The sequence below is a fragment of the Balaenoptera borealis genome, assembly GCF_965194805.1.
Source record: "Balaenoptera borealis genome assembly, chromosome: 7".
Taxonomy (NCBI): domain Eukaryota; kingdom Metazoa; phylum Chordata; class Mammalia; order Artiodactyla; family Balaenopteridae; genus Balaenoptera; species Balaenoptera borealis.
Genome location: NC_138864.1, coordinates 97,573,113 through 97,596,294, shown reverse-complemented (window position 1 = coordinate 97,596,294; position 23,182 = coordinate 97,573,113). Strand labels below are relative to the sequence as shown.

The window sequence follows — 23,182 nt, the reverse complement described above, 5'->3', positions numbered from 1 at the left end:
ATTATATAGATAATTTGTCTCTATGATTTAAAAAATAATGGCATGTCGGGGATAGAATATACAGCATATACATACGGAAAGAGAAATTAAGTGCCTCTTTCTGAAAGACTTATTTGCTAAATGAACTAGTAAACATCTTTGGAGACGTGATAGATGAAGGTTAATCATCTATATAGTAAAACACCAACAGTATGATTTCGAAAATAAGACGTGATGGAGAACTAGAGCAAGAATATATTCAAGACTTAGGAGGAACCCTACCATGACATAACCTGGCTAGGTACAAGTCTGATACTCACAACGAAAGAAAATAGGCATGAAAAGAGAAGAAAACTGCCAAGACCAGGTATAGAAAAGGTTCAAAAACGTGAATACAACCAAATGAGGTATAACGGTCCAATATTCTATCATGAAGAACTTTAATGAACTACAAAAAAGACACTCCTAAATACTTCACTGTGGAATATCTTCAGAGGCCTTTAAATATGACTTAAAGATTCTAAACACTCTGGATGCTGAGCCTAGTTAATAACAGCAATCCCTTCCTGTCATAACAGATGTTCCGGCCTCCCTTCGTGTCCCCATCCAATCCATTTTCCATATAGCAGACAGAATGATCTTTTTTAAAGCATAAAAAAGTCATATCATACCCTGAATGAAGCCTTTCAAAGGCTTCCTGTTGCATTTAAAATAAAACCCAAATTCATTACTTCAGCCAATGGTTCTGCAAACCTTTTTCTGGCCTACTTTTCCAATGTCACCACATGACATGCCACTCACTTCTCTCTCCCATTGTTCCAATTGTGCTGGCCTCCTCTCAGTTTCCATAATTTACCAAACTTTTCCAAGACCTCTGCATTTGCCCCAGTTTCTGCATGCCTGAGTCCTTCTTATCTTTTGGGTGTCAATTAAATGTCATTTCGTCAGGAAGCCTTCCCTGTCTACCCTCCTTTGCCCAGCTTTATATTAGTTCACTGTTTATTTCCTTCTGGCACTTATTACACTCTGTGATTATTTTCATCAAAATGTATTTATCCTCTGTCCTCTTTCCTATTTTAGCCTTAGTGTCTAAAACAACACCCGGTAAACAGTAGGCATTTGGTAAATCTGTACTTAATAAATAAAGGAAGGGATAAATAAGAGTATACTTAAATAAAAAATACAGGGACTTCCCTGGTGGCACCGTGGTTGGGACTCTGCACTCCCAATGCGGGGGGCCTGGGTTCAATCCCTGGTCAGGGAACTAGATCCCACATGCATGCCACATCTAAGAGTTCGCCTGCCACAACTAAGACCCAGTGCAACCAAATAAATAATAAATAAATGTTTTTTTAAAAAAATAAAAAATACCAATGTCAACAGAGAGAAATTATATACTAATCACATAGAAAACATTTTAAAAAGCATAACATATCATGATATGTTATGTAGGATAAAGATAAAGAACCGGAACGAATTCATTCTATAAGTTCTGTACAAATGCAGAATTCAGAGCTCTTCCCAAGTCACACAAGGAGATCTGTGTGTAAATGACTACCATTAAAATAGTATTGGCATTTTGAGTTTTCACCAAAGGAGCACAGCATTATGAATGTCCTGTTAACATAAGTACATTAGTGTATTCTATCTGTACATTCTGTTCTTCATGGTATACCCAGCATATAGAATTATGCCTGACACACTGAAAGAACTAAAAAAATACGTGTTGAATGAGTAAGTGGCTGAATGAATGACAGGCAGTAATAGTAAAGTGACACCTTGTTATGACTTAATCGTAGATTTCAATGCTTTGCAGGTTAAATCACGCCCTAAAACATAGACACTTGCTAAGTAATGCTGCCTGAAAAGTACTACTATCAATAAAGGTATAACTATCATTAAGGTATTATGGGAGCATATATTGCATATATTAATAATGTAAAGCCACCTAGTGATTCCTCATTAGCAAACAGAAGGGAAATCATAAGGGAATAGTATATAGCAATTCTCTGACACTTTTCTTAAAACTCTCAGGAATAAAAGGACTAAACTGGATCTTTAGATACTCCAGGCAACAATAATACCCTCTGGTTGTTGTAAAAGGAAGGAGGAAACTGCTTCCTACTGTATAATTTGCGTTTCTTCTCTATCTAGTCAATGCTGTACTGCCAAGTTAGAGCACTAGAGAGACCAACATAATAGAAATTTAAAAGCCTATATCCCTGGTGCTAATATCTAAGAACTTAACAGAAGATATTGTTCTATGGTAAAGAAAACAGTACAAAAATATAAGGTAGACTGACTCCTTTATCAAAATGACACTCTAATGATAATTGGTAACAAACTGAGTAGACCAAACTAATTTTTTCAGTTTAGCACTTTGAAGAAATAAAAAAAGTTATTACTTTCATACTCTAAAAGGGAAGTTTATTGAACGTACTCTATAAAATTATAAAATCTAGATTGAAGTATGGCCCCTATGAAAACTAAAAATGGGTACATCACTTCCACAAAGGAAGAAATGTGTCTTAACTTTTCTTTAGGTTCTCTGATCATGTTGAGTATGAGGCTCTAAATAAAGTTTAAAAGACCTAAACTATCTTCCTGGATTAGCACTTGTACCATGATGCAAAGCACATATGAGATATTTCAATGGTAATGAGAAGAGGCACATTGGTATTAAGAAAGGAGCTTAGTCTAAAAGTAAAATTACGGAAATTTTGATTCAAAGATGTGACAGAATTGTGAACATCTGAATGATTTGTTTAGCTGCATAACTGTGCACATGATGAAAACAATTACTGTTTTTCTACTATCACCAAGTTTTTGTTATTCAAAATTTTGAGAACCAGGCAATTGGCAATGCCTTCAGGATATTGGGCCAAAAAAGGCTCATAATTTTTTATATTATTTCTTGCCTAGAAAATGACATTACTGTTTTTTTTGTCCATTAAAAAGAAAAGTTTTTGCTATAATTGTGAGAGCTCAACTAATAATGGGAAGTTATACAACATTTACATCCTCTGTTGTAGTTTGGTTTCTAGCCTAAAGACAAAGGACCACTGTCTTCTTGAGTAAGTGAGCTAATAATATTGTACACATGTTCAGTGGCTCAATGCTCAGTCTCTAATTAATTAACTATACACTGTGTTGAAAGTCACGTAAGTTCAGCTCTACAGCTCTACCTGGGACAAGGGTCCTCTAAGTGAACATAAATCACCACCACATTCAGATAGGACCATTTTTTCTCATAAAACTAAACTGAAGACAGTCAAGTAATGTTGATCTTTCAATGAAGAGGTTCAAATCATTAACAGTGACAAAGGGCTGGTTTGAGATTAACTGTGGCACAGGACTGAGTTTCATTCACATTAATGTTGGTCATTTGGCATGATTGGCAGAGATTAATGAGGTAAATTAAAAATACATTTCAATGCAATTTTCATTATCTCATGTGAGAGTCTCAAGTTACTCAACCCCATAGTTTTGTTACACTGTAAAAGGAATTATTGAAATTTTCACTATATCTCTGTCATGGACTTGTCCACCTCAAACTAGCTTGAGCTTTATAATGATGATAGACATTAAGGATATTAGTAAGAATAGCAATTAGCATTGCTCATTATATGCCAAGCCCTACAGTAAGTGCTTTATAATCATGGTATCTCTTAACCCACAAAAATGACCTTTGAAATTGGTACTATTACAACCTCCATTTTATAGGTGAGGAAACTGAGGCTCAGAGAGGTTAACTAACTTGTTCAGTGTCATAGTGTTAATAACACAGAATTAGAATTCACAGCCAGATCAGTCTGAGTCCAGAGGTGGCACTACGCAATACTGCATCTCACATTCAGCCTCCATTTGTTTCATTAATTTAAAATAGTAGTAGAGCAAAAGAAGAGATATCATCAAAACTCAAAGATCAAATGGAAACCAACACTTTATAGGTGAAGTGGTATGTACAACTTTTGGTACATACCTTTAATATTTTATACTACTTTACTTGGTCAAGGAGGAGTGATAATATTTTATGTAGACTTCTTAACTGAGGTTAGAAACAGCCTAATAAGACAATGAAGTAGTTTTAAGTTTGGGTTTCAGGTATGTATATAATTGCCCTCAGGAGAGGCAGTACTTCACCTGGGTCATTTCTCCCCTGAAGGCAGCCTGGGCCTTTATGTTGGATTCAGGCTGTATATTAGGACACATCCAGCAGTATCCTCCGAGATAAATATCTAGAGTAGTCATTCACAGGCTGAATCCAATCCACAGATGTGTTTTTTTGTACCCACGTAGTGTTCATTTCTTTGTTTTACTTTAACCAACTACCCACACTTAAAAATGGGAAATTTTTACAGAAAAAATCTGTATCTTCATCTTCTGTTGAAAAATAAGAAGGTTTAGCGAAACTGATCCCCAAACCCCTCATGGGAAGTCCTTGACTGGTGTTGAGTTACGACTGCCCCCGTTCGACAATTGGAGGGCAAATATTCTCCATCGAGCCTCAAAGCCACTTCACCCCTAGACATCCTCTGCCAAGCCTCTTTTCGCATTTAAGTGGCTGCTCCTGATCTAGAGAAAAACCTCATTCACCAACCAGCTTCAGAAACCTCTTACCTTAATGCAGAACTGAACTTGTGACCTACTGCCCCCCTCTTTTATTTTAACCTGGTGATGTGAAGGACAGCAGCAGCATGGTAAAGAGACCATGATGGTGGCATTGAAGACAAAAGAATTCTGTAGGCAAATGGGTGATTTGAATCTCTGAAAGGCTTGTTTAAAATGATTTCTAAGCCACTAATATATATTTATTTTATTTTGTGAGGAGATAGTCTTTTAAAGGTGGTGATTCATCACTGGCATATTTAATAACGCAATATCTAGAGCCAAATGAATTTAATATTTAGTACAGAATAATTTTCATTGTTTAAATTCAGTTCATATAAAGACATTCTACTTTGAGGTTTTGAATGTCTCAATTAAAAACTCTTCATATAGAAGATATGTGCTTAAGTATATTTTATATGCTATGTATGAAGTAACAAAATATCAATAGAAGAACTATACATATCATTATAATGATATAAAATTTCATATATACATATACACTTATATTTATGTATATATATACATTTATACATGTGTATATATATATATATATATCCTTCCAAACTATTCTTAATTTAACTTTAAATCACATTTATATTTAATAACAGAAAATTCTTACCTCAGCTAGAAAAATGACTAAGCACCAAATTAGCACAAAAAGTAAGCTCTTGTGGACAGTAATATATCGAAGGTATGTGTTCCATGTAGTCACTGCTGGTATGTTCTCCACATCATCAAAAAAGCACTCCTGAAAAAAAGAATCATGGTTATTACAATGAGACAATACAGGTTCACACCAGCACTGTGGTTTTATTTTGAATGTGTGGAAATAAAGGAATATTACTATTTGAAACTAAGTGAATTTCAACAAATATAAACCATTATGAATGACACAGGTGATGTCACTCCACAGCCAATATAATGTCCACTGGAGCAACATAGCTTTTTGAAAAATGAGAAACACTGCGATTCCTCAAACTCTGAATGTAATATTGCTGATAAAACAACTGTATTATTTTTGAACAATTTTACCATTTTAATGCTTAACAGTGTCACACATTTTATCAAATAAATGGTACCAGCAAACTGAAGCTTCCCAGAACCGTCCTTGACTTAACTTTGAGAGCTATAGTTCAATAATTTGAAAGAGAGAAAATCCAGATATTTCAAAGGGAAAGGATAGTTTTGTTTCTTATAAAGTCAACAAAATTCACAGAAGAAGCACTAGAACATCAAAGAAAGGGTCCTAGGAAATTGGAATATGACACACTGGTTAGATGTAAAAATTTTTGAAGTCAAGTAAACCTGCATTTGAATCTGGACTCTATCATTGACTTCCTAGGAGCTGCTTGAATTCAGGCAGCTGAACTTCTCTAAAATTTAGTTTCCTTATCTATAAATGAGAATAATGAGAGGTACCTTCTAAGAATATGCTCATGACACTAGAAGCAATCAATAAATACTATTATCAGTCAAAGTGATCATTCTTTACAATTAAACTTATAGAATCAGGTTTGAGAAATTCATTCGGATTGGTATTAAAACCATACAGATAAATTATCTTTTAGGAAACCTTTTTTAAGATTATAGAAACACTGAAAGTATGCATTTTAGAGATCATCTATTCTGTTCCCTCATTTTACAAACAAAGAAACTTTGGCCCAGAGACATTAAATGACATGTGACTTGCCAAAGGTCACACTACTCTTAATTGATCTATGCTATTAAACGTATCAATTTATTACAACATTGTTTCATCCAAGGCACTTAAGGAATTTTTCTAGTTTAAAAAAAAAACCCTCCTCTTTTCTATTGCCTCCTATTTTAAGAATAAAAGCATTTTACTCTTTAGAACTTAATATAAAAGACTTTCTACCTGAACGTTGGCACTAGTATATGTTGAATTTCACATACCTTCTTTAAAAGAAACCTGCCCAGGGCTTCCCTGGTGGCGCAGTGGTTGAGAATCTGCCTGCCAATGCAGGGGACACGGGTTCGAGCCCTGGTCTGGGAAGATCCCACATGCCATGGAGCAACTGGCCCCGTGAGCCACAATTACTGGGTCTGCGCATCTGGAGCCTGTGCTCCGCAACAAGAGAGGCCGCGATAGTAAGAGGCCCGCGCACTGTGATGAAAAGTGGCCCCCACTTGCCGCAACTAGAGAAAGCCCTCGCACAGAAACGAAGACCCAACACAGCCATAAAGAAATAAAATAAATAAATAAAATTTTTTTAAAAAAGAGAGTTCCTACTCAAAAAAAAAAAGAAAGAAAGAAACCTGCCCAGAAATCCTATGTATAATGCAAATTTAAACGATAAAAAAGCTCACATTAACTAAATTCAGGCAAGACCGATGTATAAGCCAGAATGTTAGTCCTGTTGAGAGACTAGATGTTTATATACCTTATAGAGGCTACCTGCATACAGCAACATTTCTTTGTCTCTCAATAACTGAAGCTATTACTTGTTTATATATTTGTTTTCACTCCACCTCTTCCCACAGAGGTTTTAGGAGGGTAATGAAACAGATTTATAATAATTCATAATTTTTCTCATTAATAATAATGATTATCACTGCTTCGTAAAGGACTCAATATTAGTCCTTGCTTTGACTTACATCTTACGGTAAGAGACATCACAAAAGGAAATAGTTGATTCTTTCACATTTCGAAGTTGCTTACATAATTTACATACTTTGGACTTTGGGAATCTTAAAAATAAACCTCATCCTACACTCAAATTTGAGTAAGTTTTGCTACATAGTATGTATTACATCCCACTCTTTGTGGCCAAAAGAAAGGAAAAAACGGAAACACCACACTGATTACTTATACACACCCTTAAATCTTCTTCATTAATTTCTTCACTTATTTCCAAGTCAGTATCTTGAGATAACCGTCTTGAATATATATCCATTTCAGTTAAGCTCGCCTGAGGGGCCAATGACATTTTTCGTGTGGATGTTGCTGTCTTTCGGTGAATGCTTTGACCTTGGTTCACTGAGGAGCCGGTCATAAGGTTCAGGACTGACTGCCTCCTTCGTCCCTGAAATGTGGGACCAGCACTGACCATGTTGCTCTGAGGCAGGATCGCCGCTCTCGGTTCAGAACCGGGAACTAAGGATAGTCTTCTCTCTAAAGGCTCAACAGAATCTTCTTCGATGCCATTCATTTGTAATGGAGCCTTCTGTACAATTGAAAATTTCCTCATAGAGCTGATTGAATTGAGAATGGAGTTCTTCCTTTTTTCACCACACTCTCCAGTCTGTTTAAAAGATTGCTTTTTTGTTTCATTCCAGGACACAGAAGTATCTCCTTCTAGTGAGAAACGCTGTAAAGTCTCAGTTATGATTGAATTTCTTCGTTCTGCAGTAAACTGGTCAAAAGTGTCATATCCCATGAGCTTTGAGCTGAAGTCGGGCCGTTGATTTTGTAACTCAGAAAATGTCCCATAAAAATAGCTGCTACCTTCATGTAAAATTAGTATTTTGTCAGCTTTCTTTAAATGTTCCATTTTAGAAGTGACCAAAATCCTAGTTTTGTTAGCCATCAATTTACAGATACAGCTTTAAGAATATAAAAATATATAAATATTAATTTTATAAACAATTTATTACAATAGTATATATATTGCATTTTAACATTTTATTAACCTATTCTTGTATAAAACCTCTATCATACAATGTTATTATACTTAAAATAATTTTAAAAGTAAATATGCAATAGTAACTAATTTGCACTTCTTGAATTATTATGGCATGAAATACTGTATTATTGAATTATTATAGTATGCTACATTATAAAGCTGAGTGTTAACAGACCTAGAATGAAATTAAGTATCTGATATTAAATAAACATCTGACTTTGAACCAACTGGTTACCCTCTGGGTCATGGCTGATTCATCTAGAAAATGAGGGAATCGTTAGATGACCTTTAAGATTCCTCAGGGTTTATATTTCTACGTGTCTTCTAAAATGTCAGAGCTTTCTTGTTCTTTAAATCTTCCACTCATTTCCTTTTATATTTTAAGTTGACCACAAATTTTGTCCTCAAGAGCTTATATTAAGACTAATTTGATTTGTTAAAAACACAACAACAATAACAAACATGAGAATTGGATAATAAATTTGACCCTCCTCCAACAAAACTTCCCTCTAAGTCTAGAAGTAAATCCTTTCTAGAACCACCTAAGGGAGACCAATTTCTTTTTGGCATTAAAACATTTTATATTATATATTGATAGAAAGAGGTATCATTCTAGTCTATACTCTAACATACTAACATAACTAGCAAAGTTTATATTGGTAAGAAGGTACTTATAGTTACAGGACTATAAAAATAGTATCATAGGCATTAAATTTCGCTAAATTCTAGGAAAGGTGCTTCTAGAAATAATATGGCCATTTTATACACACACAATCTACATCCTTATTGATTAAAATGAATCATGATAATTCTCTGAATAAACTACTTTATAGTCTATGAAATCATTTTGAAACCTTAAAATCAAGTTATATAACTAACTGTTCCTGTTAGGAACTTCACATACGTTGAGCCCTAATGGGAGCTCCAATGAAATGTATACCCCGAGCTTTGTGTGACTGAGGAGAAGGTTCTGAAGGAGGTATTGAGGTAGATGAATAGTCTGAGCATTCACCTATATTAAAACATTAAAACATTCAGTTTCTCTGGCTCCTTAAGAAGTTTACTACCTAAGGAGGAGATAAAATAAAATACTAACACGAAAAAAGTGAATGAAAAATTTAAGTATAATAATCAATTAAAATAATATAAGCTATGTCACAAGACAATAATACTATAAAAACTACATAAATAGTGACTGTTAAAGTAATAATGGGAAAAATTGGTTCAGCATAAGGTGGACAGAAAAGTGGACGTGATCTTTAATCTTGACTGTGGAGGGAAGATCAGATTTGAATAAGTGGCTACATTACATTTTGTCATTCTGAGTCACAATGGTGGACATATTTCTCAAGGAATAATATGCAGCCTATGGTGGTATAGTTGTTCTTTCTTGTCTTTTAGCATGAATAAGTTATTCAAAGAACATACCTTTCAAATATTTCTTTCTCTGTTAACACATCTAGGTATCCAAAAGGAGAGTCTAATAGGTACAAATCAGCATCTCTGTATACTGCTCTAAAAAGAAAATGGAAATGAAATTATATTCCTTCAATATTTCCCATGTCTTCTGGTATAGATGATTTTAAGTGAAGAACAAAAAGATAAGTCATATGTGATTTTTATGGCTTTTCGCAATACTCCAAAAACTGCTGAAGTGGTTTTGCTAAATATAAGTGACATACACTTGAAGTTACAAAAGTTACAAACTGAATCACACCATACATACAATTTTAAATATTACCTTAAAAAAGAAAAAGAAAACCTTTTAACAATAGTATCTATTTACAGCCAAGCACTATGCCACACGCTGGGAATACAATGGTAAAAATTACACAAGCTCTGCCCTCAAAGGTCCTGCATTTTGGTGGGAAACAAAGAAGAATAGACTTTTTCAAACCTGTAAAATGTCAGAGACAGCACCTAAATTGCAGCATTTATGTGAAATTATTTTTTTAATATTTTTCCAGTGTTGACTGTTACCGACAAATTGATAGCAGTGTTGTTACAGCTGTATGATTGATATTGCTCTTTGGTCCTTACAGTCTTAGTTTCTGGACCATACTCTTAAAAATTCCACACAAGTGAAGGATGAAAAATTTGCAATGAAAATGTATACCCATATTGTTTTATATTATAAAATTTTAGAAAATTTTACTATTTTCTAAGTTAAAAAATAAAATTTTATGAGCAAGTAAAATCTTCATTAAGTTGATCTTAGGACAGTAATAAGATGAAGATATGGTCCCATATGAACGGAAGTGAGGCAATTTCTTCATAACATTTAAACTTTTTTCAGCTGTGGTTGTTAGTACCCTATACCTGTGCCAGTCACATAGCATTCAGTGTTTACGTATAATTCTGTAAAAAAGGAAACTGTGTTTAGTCAGCAGGTAACTAAGAGAAGTAATAACAATAATAATAATTAAAAAACAGAAATGACAAAAAGTCAAAGTAAAATCTAGAAGAACCTTTGCAGTGTAAATTATTTTTGAAGATAACACGTAAGAACTAGATAAAAGTCCCCCATCGAAATGTACCCTCGAGGGCTTCCTTCTCTTACTCAGCTCTTCTCTCTCTCCTACGCATCTATGACCACAGTTTCTCAAGAGATCAGAAATAACATATTCATCATCCCCAAATGGACAATATATGACACATTCAGATCAGAATAGCAATAAACAATTATTTTCTTTAATGCCTCAAACTGTGTGCATTTTATAATAAAACTGAATCTTCAACTGGTAAATACAAACTCAATTCTATACTGAATGCCTGAAGCCATAGAGCATATCTTACCTAAATTTGAAATGAGATGTTTAAGACAAGTCTTACTTTGGCTCACAGATTAATCAACTTTCAGTTATTTAGAAACTATTATTTTATCTGTGAATTATCCATATCTATTGATTTATTACTTGACATTGTAATCCCAAGATCAAGGCGTGGTTTAATGTAGAGTCAAGACGACCTGGTTCAAACTGTAACCCTAGAATTTCCCAGTGTGGATTTTGGCAAGTTAAGATCTAACCTTCTCATTTATCTCATTATCTCTTCTATAAACTGGGGAGAACAATCCTTTTTTGGCAGAGTGATATGGGGATTAAGTAAAATTACACATGTACTCATGCACACCCAGCCCAGAATAGTACTAGGCAACTGTAGGTGCTCAGTGAGTTAGTTTCCTGCCCCAGCTTTTGAAAGCACAAGAAAGTAAGGGAAAGAAGCCAGAATATCAATAGGTCAAGGTGATTTCTTGCTAACAACTTCGGCAACACAGTAAGAAGAATTTAGTTCAAATAAAACTGGAGTAACATTTGCCATACCACATCACCAATAATTTTTTAAACTGACAGTTACAATTTAACCACAAAGGTTTCTTCTTGACACAAATTAACTATACATATATATACACTTCCCTTTGACACTTCAAAATGCTTAGACCAAGAATGTCTCCACCAAGGGACCACCATGGCCCCCACTATATTAGATGTGCTTGTCCTATTTATTTTTCTTTAAAGATTACAGACTTTTAGCTAAGTGACATCATTTGCCCTGCTATTTCTGTCATGAGATTAATTAGTAATGTTGAAAATTTTGAAAATTTATGTTTATCTAAACCAAGAAGCATAAACAGAAGCCTAGAGCAGGTGTGTACATTTTGGGATGGGGCAAGCAAGGAACTGTATGAAGGACTAAATAAAAATTTACATCTTCTCTTTCACTCTGCTAGGCAGAGTGCCAGGGTTTTCCATTTGTAGTAAATCATGTCATGAGGCAAACAAACACACACACCAACATAAGGGTATGCATTTTTAAAAAGCCATCAGCTTTATCAGACATGAATACTATATCATTAACTATAGTTCTTAAAGGTTATTCTTAACCTGTTACCTATAAGATCCCGGGCATTTTTCAATTCCGGAAACAGAATATAAAGAAATAGATAATCAACTATAATTTTTACATGCATGATATTTACAACAAATGCTCGCTGGACCAATAATCAGATATTCACCTTGCTAAAGAAATTCTTGCTTGCTGACCTCCACTCAATGTGATTCCACCATCTCCAAGAACTATGTTGTCTTTCTCTGCAAATTTGGAGATGTCCTGTTATCAAAAATAGACAGAGAGGAATTGTCAGTATGTTGGATCTGAATTTGAAAGGTACATTTTCCTTCAAATGCAATCGTATATCAGACTTCTGCTTTAACCACAGCAGAAATTGTAAACACCGCATCTCAGTTATTTTAAATGCATTTCAATTGCTCAAAACATTGTTGAAATTTTATAAAGAAAACTTTCTTTAATTTTTCAAATGTTATTTATGATAATTAAATAAGAATTGGAAAATATCAGAAAGTAAAGCATATGCATATTTATGATACGTAAAGAGGTGTGTATATCATCCATTGACCATTTTACAAACCCAAGTGCTATTAATGTGCTAGAGTGCACTTCCTTTCAATTTAAATTCACTCCTTTAAAAGGAAATCCCCAAAGATGAATAAACCTTCTAATAAGAGAAACTAAAAGAATACCATTTACAGCTCCCTGCAGTATCTAAGCATATTCAGTGACCAGGGGTACAAAGCACCTCTTTTCCACACTTCTCTCACCTACCCACCCAAACAACACAGCCTTCTCCCTCATCCATCCTCCCACCTCATTCTTATGTCTTCTCCCCATCCGCTCTGTCTCTCCTGTCACCTCCCTGCCACACGTGTCCTGTCATCCCTTCTCCAGTTAATGAACTCTGTGGCAACAACCATGCTAGACATTGTAGAAGATTAGAATTTATAAGAAATAATCTTCAAATTGCAGTCATTGTAAGTCTAACTTGGAAAATAAGCCATAATCCTGGAGAAAGCTAAAAAACATCCCAAAGAATTAATTAACCATTTTAAGAGAATAAAACAATATGCAATTAATTGGCAAATTAATTGTTCAGAATATAGAAGTATTGTAAAGTAGATAGAAAATGCTGTAAGGCTTTCTGGAATAGGTGAGGTTTGCCCTGAGACTTGAGAATGTGACGAGTTAGATGGATAGGATTCTCTCTTTAATTCAAAACAAGTTCTTTGCCTTTTCTTTTCTCATCCCCATACATCTTCTCTTTTCTTTTGTTGCCACCTTCTTCTCTCTCCCTCTATTAAAAATACTCTTCCACTCTATTCCTCCTTTTTCTTTCACAATCTAGAAGCAGCACATCAGCTCTCCTTGACCTGACATGAACATTACCTGTATTTAAATTGTCAAAATGGGTACTTATATTGTCCATTTGTTTCTGTTATCCACCATATGAAAGTCAAATAGAACTTCATACACAAAACTGTAAACTCACAAAGCTGGTAAATTAGTACATGATCATTCATATTAAGAGTTAGTTGGCAGCTCCTGTAGGCTTAGAACCATGCCAGCCACTGCCCCCAAGGAATGGCTGCTGTCAATACTCCTGAGCTAAGGGGACCAAAAAGGATCAAAAATGTGACTTAAAAAATGCTGACATGTTGGAGGAGATACAGCAGGACCCAGTGGAGCTAGCTACTCAGGCACTGGAGAAATGCAACACAGAGAGGTCATTGAGACCCATATAGCACTGTGATGCGGAGGACCTTCTGTAGTTATGAGACACGTGAAACAAAGTGCTTCATTTCTTTCCACTGGACTGAATTTTTTTGTTCAACTCATGAACCGGGCCACATAACCAGGATTCCATCCAAATAACAAGGACTACAGCTAAATTCCACACCCAAGGTCTTAAATCTCAGTCTTGCTAAGGGAGCATGTCCAGGAGCACCTCAGCCTTTAAGCCTTTAGTGAGCAGTTCTATGCAGCACAACCTCTGTACTCAATTTAGAGCAATTAGTAAAATGGCTTACATGTGTATTTCTTCTCTGCTGCACCATATTTTCCTTCCCCATATCCCATTCCCTTTTAAAAAATTTAAATCTTTTAGAGGAAAAGAAAGAATAATTTATCTTATATGAATAGACTGAGTGCAGGCTTTTGTAAAGGAGGCACATTTTCTAACAGAATCTCTTTTTTTTTTTTGGCTGCATTAGGTCTTCGTTGCTGTGCGCGGGCTCTCTCTAGTTGCAGCGAGCGGGGGATACTGCTTGTTGGGGTGCACGGGCTTCTCATTGCAGTGGCTTCTCTTGTTGCGGAGCACGGGCTCTAGGTGTCTAGGTGTGCGGGCTTCAGTAGTTGTGGTTCGTGGGCTCAGTAGTAGTGGCTTGTGGGATCTAGAGCACAGGCTCAGTAGTTGTGGCACACGGGCTTAGTTGCTCCTAGGTATGTGGGATCTTCCCGGACCAGGGCTTGAACCCGTGTCCCCGGCACTGGCAGGCGGATTCTTAACCACTGTGCCACCAGGGAAACCCTCTGACACGATCTTAAAAAACCAGAGGTTGCTGGAATTATTAGAGTTTTTTTTTTAAATTTGAATTCAATACAGTATCAGTTAAATCAGTTAAAATTTCTATTTTTTTTTAAATTTAGAAATATCAGTGGTTATTTTGATGGTATGCTTATAACACTGCTACACTTAGGGGATTATAGATTTGGAGGGTGTAGAATCCTAGCCCAGTGCAAGAGTTTAACAAAGATTTGTGGAATGAAGGAAGAAAAAAGGAGAGAATGGATAAAGGAAAGGTAAACAAACATTAAGTGACAAAGAAACAGGTGCATATAAGAAAATAAGAAAGGTGTACAGCATAGAAAAGAAAGAAAATGCGAAAAGGAATAATTGTCAGAAGAAGTAGACATCTGTAGGAAAAAGCAGGAAGATACTGGCAGCATAAAGAGACAAGAAAAGTGAAGGGAAAGATTGGAAATGATAGAAGACAAGGAACTATAATTGACACTTTAGCAAATATCCCTAGTGAATGTAAATGTCCAAAGAATACAAATGCAATTTATTTCAATAATTTTCTTTTCTTAAGACAGAATAAATAAGAGGCTGTTTCAGCCAAATTTCTCTCACAGGAGCCTGTAATATTCATCCTTTAAACAAGCCAAGGAAATAGGAGGGAGAAGGAAAAAAAAATTCTCTTCCTTCTTTCCTGTATGAGTAGGCTGAAACATAATATTAGAGAAAGAAATTGGAAGATCCTCAAGTGAGCTTAGGCTTTACATGTTCAGATCGAATGGAAAACCATCAATTTCCTCCAAAAACGACCGGAAATAGCCATTCCTTTGAGTATCACTCCTCAAATCCTGACCTGGAACTGGTCCAGGGAAAGGAGAAAAATACATTAAGAAAATGAGGGATTCAAGGAAGGAATTGCTTAGATGGTTTCTTGGTACCAAGTTAATCTATTTCAATTATAACCACAAGCTACTCTGCTTCATTTTTATTTTCAGAACGCTATTAATTTTGAGCTCCTATGATAATGTACTCTGCCCCGTGCCTGGTCTGTTCAGCACGTTTAGTCAGAAGCCACGCCTGCATCCCTGGGGTGCCCCAGGCCTGCCTGGCATGATGCCTAATAAGTGACTGGTCATCTTCTTTGGCCTGCCTTAGACAGAATGGGATTTCTCAGTGTGAAATTTCCCCTCATACTTGGGAGAATTTCCAGGTTGGGTGCACCCTGGAAAAATGCCATGACGAACTGAATCTAAGCATCTCTGCTCCCAAGTCACTGGTGAGCTGGAATCTGAATTATGTTTGCGGTGCCCATTTAGAGAGCTGTTGGGATGTCATGTAAACTATGCTAATGGTGATGGTTCAATAAGTAACAAAGCTGGAATACTGAACTGCATAGCGTGGGGCCCAGGATTTGAACCCTGCTCTGCAGGCTTATTGTGAAATCTCAGTTGCTTAACAGCTTTGTAACTTAATTCTCCTAACCATAAGCTAGGTGTAATTATAGTCTGTCTTTTATAAAGGGTGCTCAGTATAAGAATTAAGAATATGTCATATACAAAGCAATTCAATAAATATAAATCAATGAAATGAAATGTGCCAATCCAAGTAGAATATTTTTAATTCTAAAATAAAGTTTAAAACAAAATAGAGAACATGAATGGCAACATTGACCAGAGAGCACAATGACTTATTTTCTAGCTCTGTTTCCGCTAATAACTGGATAAGTAGCTTTGGGCAAGTCTATTCTGGCCTTCAGTTCTCCCTCTGTAAATGGGGGTAATAGTACCTTCCTTTAACAGTTGCAAAAATTTGAAGTAACTTCATATAAAGAGCTTGGTCCATAATGCGCACTCAAACTTTGGTGATTTGCAATTTTAGAATGATATATTTACCAACAATCTGTGTACATCATTCATTTCCATTTGGCCTTAAGTATAATGCTTACCTGATGTAATACTCTGCCCCATTCTCCTATTAAAGGAAAGGCAGATTCTTACTAAGGCCTGAAAATATAGCCTTTATTAGCATATGATTGTAAGAAACGTACAAGGGATAATGTATCGGAAAAGAATCAGACTTAGAATTGGAAGCCGTGCATTCAAGTCCCAAGTTTGCGTGCCTTTACCAGATGTACTTCTGTTGAGGTTGCTATGTATGTAGTCACATGTTTTGAAACTAAAAGTCAAGGTTCTTAAGGGTGACACCATATTCCCAGACAAGATCTAGATACCTTCCAAATGCTACCTCTCTAGAGATGGTTAGTTAATTTTATTTAACATTTTAGCCATGGTAAATTGTGCTATGATATTTTTATTCATCTTATTATCTTCTCATTATAAAAGAAGCAAGGAGGGTAGGGAATGCCAGTTCTCTACCTTCTTTTTTCTGAGAAACTTTTTCATGTTTTTGGGATGATTCTGTAGTATTTGATTTGAAATTTCCACCAGAATATGTTTCAGCAGTACAAACAAATAAGAAGACTATTTTTAAATCCCCACATTCTGCTAATTGACTGCGGTACTACTGAATGAAGAACACCTAGTTAGACAAATAAATATTTTAGCAATCAACACCACAGTAACCTTCTTGATGAGTCAACATCAGAATTCTATAATAAGAAAGCAGCTTGATGCAAGCTCCTTTCAGGAAGCTCTGTGCTTGAATTCACTGGTCCACATTTATTTGCAGTCTGGACTAGACTGGACTGGAAGTGTAAGATTTTGTATTTCAAAATACATAGCTCCGGGCTTCCCTGGTGGCGCAGTGGTTAAGAATCTGCCTGCCAATGCAGGGTACACGGGTTCGAGCCCTGGTCCGGGAAGATCGCACATGCCATGGAACAACTAAGTCCGTGCGCCACAACTACTGAGCCTGCGCTCTAGAGCCGGTGCTCTGCAACAAGGGAAGCCACCGCAATGAGAAGCCAGTGCACCGCAGCAAAGAGTAGCCCCCGCTCGCCTCAACTAGAGAGAAGCCCGGGTGCAGCAACAGAGACCCAGTGCAGCCAAAAATAAAAAATAAATTAATTAAAAAAAAAAACAAAAAACATAGCTCTGTCAGATGCTCTGTGATCTTCCCTGGCATTTGCTACCAAAAAAAAAAAAAAAAAGTCTACTGATAACACCATTGTACATGAATCATTGAGCTTTTGTGATTTTATTTCTGTGAGATATATTCTCATGAATGAGACAGCATGGTCACAGGTATGTGTCTTCTTTCTTTTTAAAAGATACTGCTGCCAGAATCCTTTACAAAACAACTTTTAAAAGTAACAGTTCCAGGGCTTCCCTGGTGGTGCAGTGGTTGAGAATCCATCTGCCAATGCAGGGGACACAGGTTCAGGCCCTGGTCCAGGAAGATCCCACATGCCGCGGAGCAACTAAGCCTGTCCACCACAACTACTGAGCTGGCACTCTATAGACTGAGAGCCACAACTATTAGAGGCCACGCGCCTAGAGCTCGTGCTCCGCAATGAGAAGCCACCGCAGTGAGAAGCCCGCACACCGCAACAAAGAGTAGTCCCCACTTACCGCAACTAGAGAAAGCCCACGCGCAGCAACGAAAACCCAACGCAGCCAAAAATAAATAAATAAATTTATTTTTTTAAAAAAGTAACAGTTCCATCAGCAAGATTTGATGGAACTGTTACTTTTCTTCACATCATCACCAACAATAGGTATCATCACATTTTAATTTTTGCTAACTTGTCATTTTAATTTGCATTTTCCTTAATAATGGTGAAATTTTAAATATTTATTGGTAACGTGGGGTTTGTCTTCTGTGAAATGCCTGTTTTTACCCGATTTTTGTCCTTTTCTTATCAATTCATTTTTCATTTTAAGGTATAGATATTAACAACTTTTTCTTTAATATTTTTAAAACATTTTCCCTGTTTCTATTTTTACTATGTATGTACCATCTGTCATATGCAAAATTTAAATTTTTCATGTAGTTAATATATCTACCTGCAATTAGTACACTGGTTAAAAAATACTACTGCGCTTTCAGGTTATACAGATAGTATCCTAAATTTTCTTTTAAAATGTTTATTACTCTTTTTAAATTAAAGAATTTATTCAAGGTATGATTTATGTTTATACATGGTGTGAGATAAGAACGTTGTCTTATTTTCTTTTAGTTGGATAGTAGACATAATTTATTAAATGATGTTTCCACTCAATTTATATATCATCTATCATAGTCTCATATTTCCAAAGATCTATTTCTGGGCTCTCTGTTTGGTTCCTCTGATCCATTCTCTATTCCTACACTAATATTCTGCTGAGTTTTTGGTGTTTAGGTTTTTTAATGGCTTTAAGTATGACTTAATACCTGACAAAGCACGATTCTTCTTCATAAATTTTTGTCTCTTTTTGCTTACTTAGTCTTCTGTATAATAACAATATTAACAACAACAATAATATAAATAATACTAATAATAGCTAATGGATATTGAGTGCTTACTATGCACCAGGCACTATTTTAAGCATTTTACAAGTATTAACTTCTTTAATACTCATCACAACACTATCCCCATTATAAATATGAGAAAATTGGAAGTTAGAAAAGGTTAATATCATTCCAAAGATAACACAGCCAATAAACAATAGAGCAAGAATTCAAACCAAGGCAGTTTGTCTACAATGTGTGTACTCTTAACTACTTTTTATATTTCCTCCCACATGAAATTTAAGTTCGGTTTAATAAAATTCCAAAAGCAATCTCATTCAGATGTATTGTGATTTTATTAAATGTATACATAAGTTTGGATGTGATTCACACCTTAGGATACTAAATCTTATTAAAAATCATATCTTTCCATTAATTCAGTTGTTTTAGATCTTTCGATAAGACTTTGCAACCTTCTTCATATATATCCTGTAAATTTCCTGTTAGATTTATCCTTAAGCATTTTATGGTTTTCTACTATTGTGAATTGAATAGCTTTTTATTTCCACTTCTAGATTGCTATTGCCAGTGTAAAGAAAAGCTGATTATTTTTGTATGCTCATCTACTATTCAGCCATCTTATCATAGTCCCTTATTAATTCTGGCAGGGTTTTGCTCTCCGTTTGCTTTTGCTAGAATCACTTAGGGTTTTCTTAGGTGAACAATTTTTTCACCAACATGTAATATTATTCTTATTTTAAGACAAATGGCATTAACCTTTCACCATTTAAAATAATGTTAGGACTTCCCTGGTGATGCAGTGGTTAAGAATCTGCCTGCCAATGCAGGGGACACGGGTTCAAGCCCTGGTCCGGGAAGACCCCACATGCCACAGAGCAACTAAGCCCGTGCGCCACAACTACTAAGCCTGTACTCTAGAGCCTGTGAGCCACAACTACTGAAGCCCATGTGCCTAGAGCCCGTGCTCCACAACAAGAGAAGCCACCGCAATGAGAAGCCCGCGCACCACAATTAAGAGTAGCCCCCGCTCACGGCAACTAGAGAAAGCCCACGTGCAGCAATGAAGACCCAACGCAGCCATAAATAAATAAATAAATAAATTTTAAATAAATAAATAAAATTAAAATAATGCTTACTTTGGATTGTTTGGTTTAAAAAAGGTACGAAGCTCTTTAATGAAGTTTTCTTCTACTATTCTTACTTTGAATTTTTATTAGAAATAACTGCTGAATTTTATGTAAGACCCTTTTAGCATGTACTGACCCTATTATATGGTCTTCTTCCTTGTCAATGTAACAAATTATATTGTATTTATAGATTGTTTATATTGAAGCACCCTTGTATTCCTATTCATGAATCTTGCCTGATATTTTATTTTTTATACCATACTGAATTCTATTTAGTAGTATTTTATTTAAATATCTATATTCATAAGTATGATTTATTACAGTTTTCTTTTTTATATAATTTTTCATATTTTGGTACAAAGACTATTCTGGCTTTAGAAAATGAAGAGTTTTTCATTTTTTTCTATGATTTGGTATAGTTTAAATAATATTGGAAGTTATATTATTAAAGGTAAAATAGAATCCAGCTATGCAATTATCTAGTGATAGTACCTTTTAATTTTTATTAATCGACATTGAACCATCTTTACAATGGTAATCTGTCTATTCAAGTTTCCTTATGCTTCTTTCTTCAATTTTGATCAGTTGTATTTTGCTAGTAAATCATCCAGTTCCTCTAGGTTTTTAACTTTTTCAACAGATTTGCATTAATTTTTAATAATAATTTTAATCTTGTCCATATTTTTGCTTAAGCTTCTTTGTCATTCCTAATATTTTAAGTCTTTTCCTTACTAAAGATAAGGATAGATTCAACTATTTTACTGGTCTTTTCAAAGAACTGGCTTTGAAGAATTATTATATCTTTCGTTTATCTGTTTGTTTCCTACTTCATTAAATTTTTATCCTTCCTTACTCCCTCTTTTAACTTTTTATTATTTGGTTGCTTTTTAAAAATTCTCAAGAAAAATATGAATTTTGTGTATTTTTAGGCTTGCTTCTTAACAATAAAGGCATTTAAAGCTATAAATTTCCCTCTGAGTACAGCCATGTTCTGTAGATTTTTATATGAAGTGTTCACTCTTTCAATGTATTCTAGATTTTAAACAATTAACACTCAGTCAGGAGATTTTACCTCTCAAAGTATGTGTTTTTCAACTTAACTAGCTTAATCATATGTAAACAAATGTTATCTTTTACCAAGCATAGGCAACATGTTTAGTCAGACATTTTCATTAGAAACTCCAGGGCTTCCCTGGTGGTGCAGTGGTTGAGAGTCTGCCTGCTAGTGCAGGGGACACGGGTTTGAGCTCTGGTCTGGGAGGATCCCACATGCCGCGGAACAACTGGGCCCATGAGCCACAATTGCCGACCCTGCGCTTCTGGAGCCTGTTCTCCACAACAAGAGAGGCCGTGATAGTGTAGGGCCCATGCACCGCGATGGAGAGTGGCCCCCGCTTGCCGCAACTGGGGAAGGCCCTCGCACAGAGGCGAGGACCCAGCACAGACAAAAATAAATAAATAAAATTAAATTGAATTAAAAATAAAAGCATCATGTAATGGCAATTCCATAAATCTGGGTTTTAAAAAAAAAAAAAAAAAGAGAAACTCCAAACTATGACTTAAGAAGAAGCTAAGAAACGATTTTTTAATAAAGAAAGAAAAGAAAAGGAAAAAGTTTGAGTGGAAGAAGAGTGCTATTAGAAGGGCTTACATGTATTTCCTAAAATTTGAATGGATTTTTACAGACATTCATTAGTCAAACTTAAAAAACTGGGGATTGCGCTAAATTTAGCTTAAGAGAAGAGATCTTCAAAATTACTTGCAAAAGATCTAAACAGGTATGAAATTTAAGGGTTTTGATCGTTTGTTTCCTTTTTAGGGAATAGAAGATGTCTTAAGTGTTAGATAAGACTTCATCCGCTAGCAGAGGAGATTCAAGATGACGGAGGAGTAAGACACGGAGATCACCTTCCTCCCCACAAATACATCAGAAATACATCCACATGTGGCACAGCTCCTACAGAACACCCACTGAACGGTGGCAGAAGACCTCAGACCTCCCAAAAGGCAAGAAACTCCCCACGTACCTGGGTAGGGCAAAAGAAAAAAGAAAAAACAGAGACAAAAGTATAGGGATGGGACCTGCACCTCTGCGAGGGAGCTGTGAAGGAGGAAAGGTTTCCACACACTAGGAAGCCCCTTCACTGGTGGAGATGGGGGCTGGCAGGGGGGCGGGGGGGAGGAGACTCGTAGCCACAGAAGAGAGCTCAGCAACAGGGGTGCAGAGGGCAAAGCGGAGAGATTCCCGCACAGAGGATCGGTGCCAACCAGCACTCACCAGCCCGAGAGGCTTGTGTGCTCACCCGCAGGGGTGGGCGGGGGCTGGGAGCTGAGGCTCGGGCTTCGGTTGGATTGCAGGGAGAGGACTGGGGTTGGCTGCATGAACACAGCCTGAAGGGGTTAGTGGGCCACAGCTAGCCGGGAGGGAGTCCGGGAAAATGTCTGGAGCTGCCGAAGAGACAAGAGACGTTTTCTTGCCTCTCTGTTTGCTGGTGCGCGAGGAGAGGGGATTCAGAGCGCCGCGTAAACGAGCTCCAGAGACGGGTGCGAGCCGCGGCTATCAGCGCGGACCCCAGAGACGGGCATGAGACGCTAAGGTTGCTGCTGCCGCCACCAAGAAGCCTGTGTGCGAGCACAGGTCACTCTCCACACCTCCCCTCCTGGGAGCCTGTGCAGCCTGCCACTGCCAGGGTCCCGTGATCCAGGGACAACTTCCCTGGGAGAACACACGGCACGCCTCAGGCTGGTGCAACGTCACTCCAGCCTCTGCCGCCGCAGGCTCGTCCTGCATCCGTACCCCTCCCTCCCCCAGCCTGAGTGAGCCAGAGCCCCCGAATCAGCTGCTCCTTTAACCCCGTCCTGTCTGAGCGAAGAACAGACGCCCTCAGGTGACCTACACGCAGAAGCAGGTCCAAATCCAAAGCTGAATCCCAGGAGCTGTGTGAACAAAGCAGAGAAAGGGAAATCTCTCCCAGCAGCCTCAGGAGCAGCGGATTAAATCTCCACAGTCAACTTGATGTACCCTGCATCTGTGGAATACC

General features: G+C 36.5%; 1 protein-coding gene across 8 annotated transcripts in view; it reads right to left on the bottom strand.

The window, feature by feature from the left end:
* Positions 1–23,182, bottom strand: part of CFTR (CF transmembrane conductance regulator) — a 192,992-nt gene that overhangs the window by 70,780 nt on the left and 99,030 nt on the right. For all 8 annotated transcript variants that reach the window (XM_082399969.1, XM_082399968.1, XM_082399975.1 and 5 more), the window contains 4 exons: positions 12,250–12,344; positions 9,663–9,749; positions 7,428–8,154; positions 5,210–5,338 (listed from right to left, as the gene is read on the bottom strand). In XM_082399969.1, the coding sequence (XP_082256095.1) occupies positions 5,210–5,338; positions 7,428–8,154; positions 9,663–9,749; positions 12,250–12,344 (1,038 nt within the window). The remainder of the gene's footprint in view (positions 1–5,209; positions 5,339–7,427; positions 8,155–9,662; positions 9,750–12,249; positions 12,345–23,182) is intronic.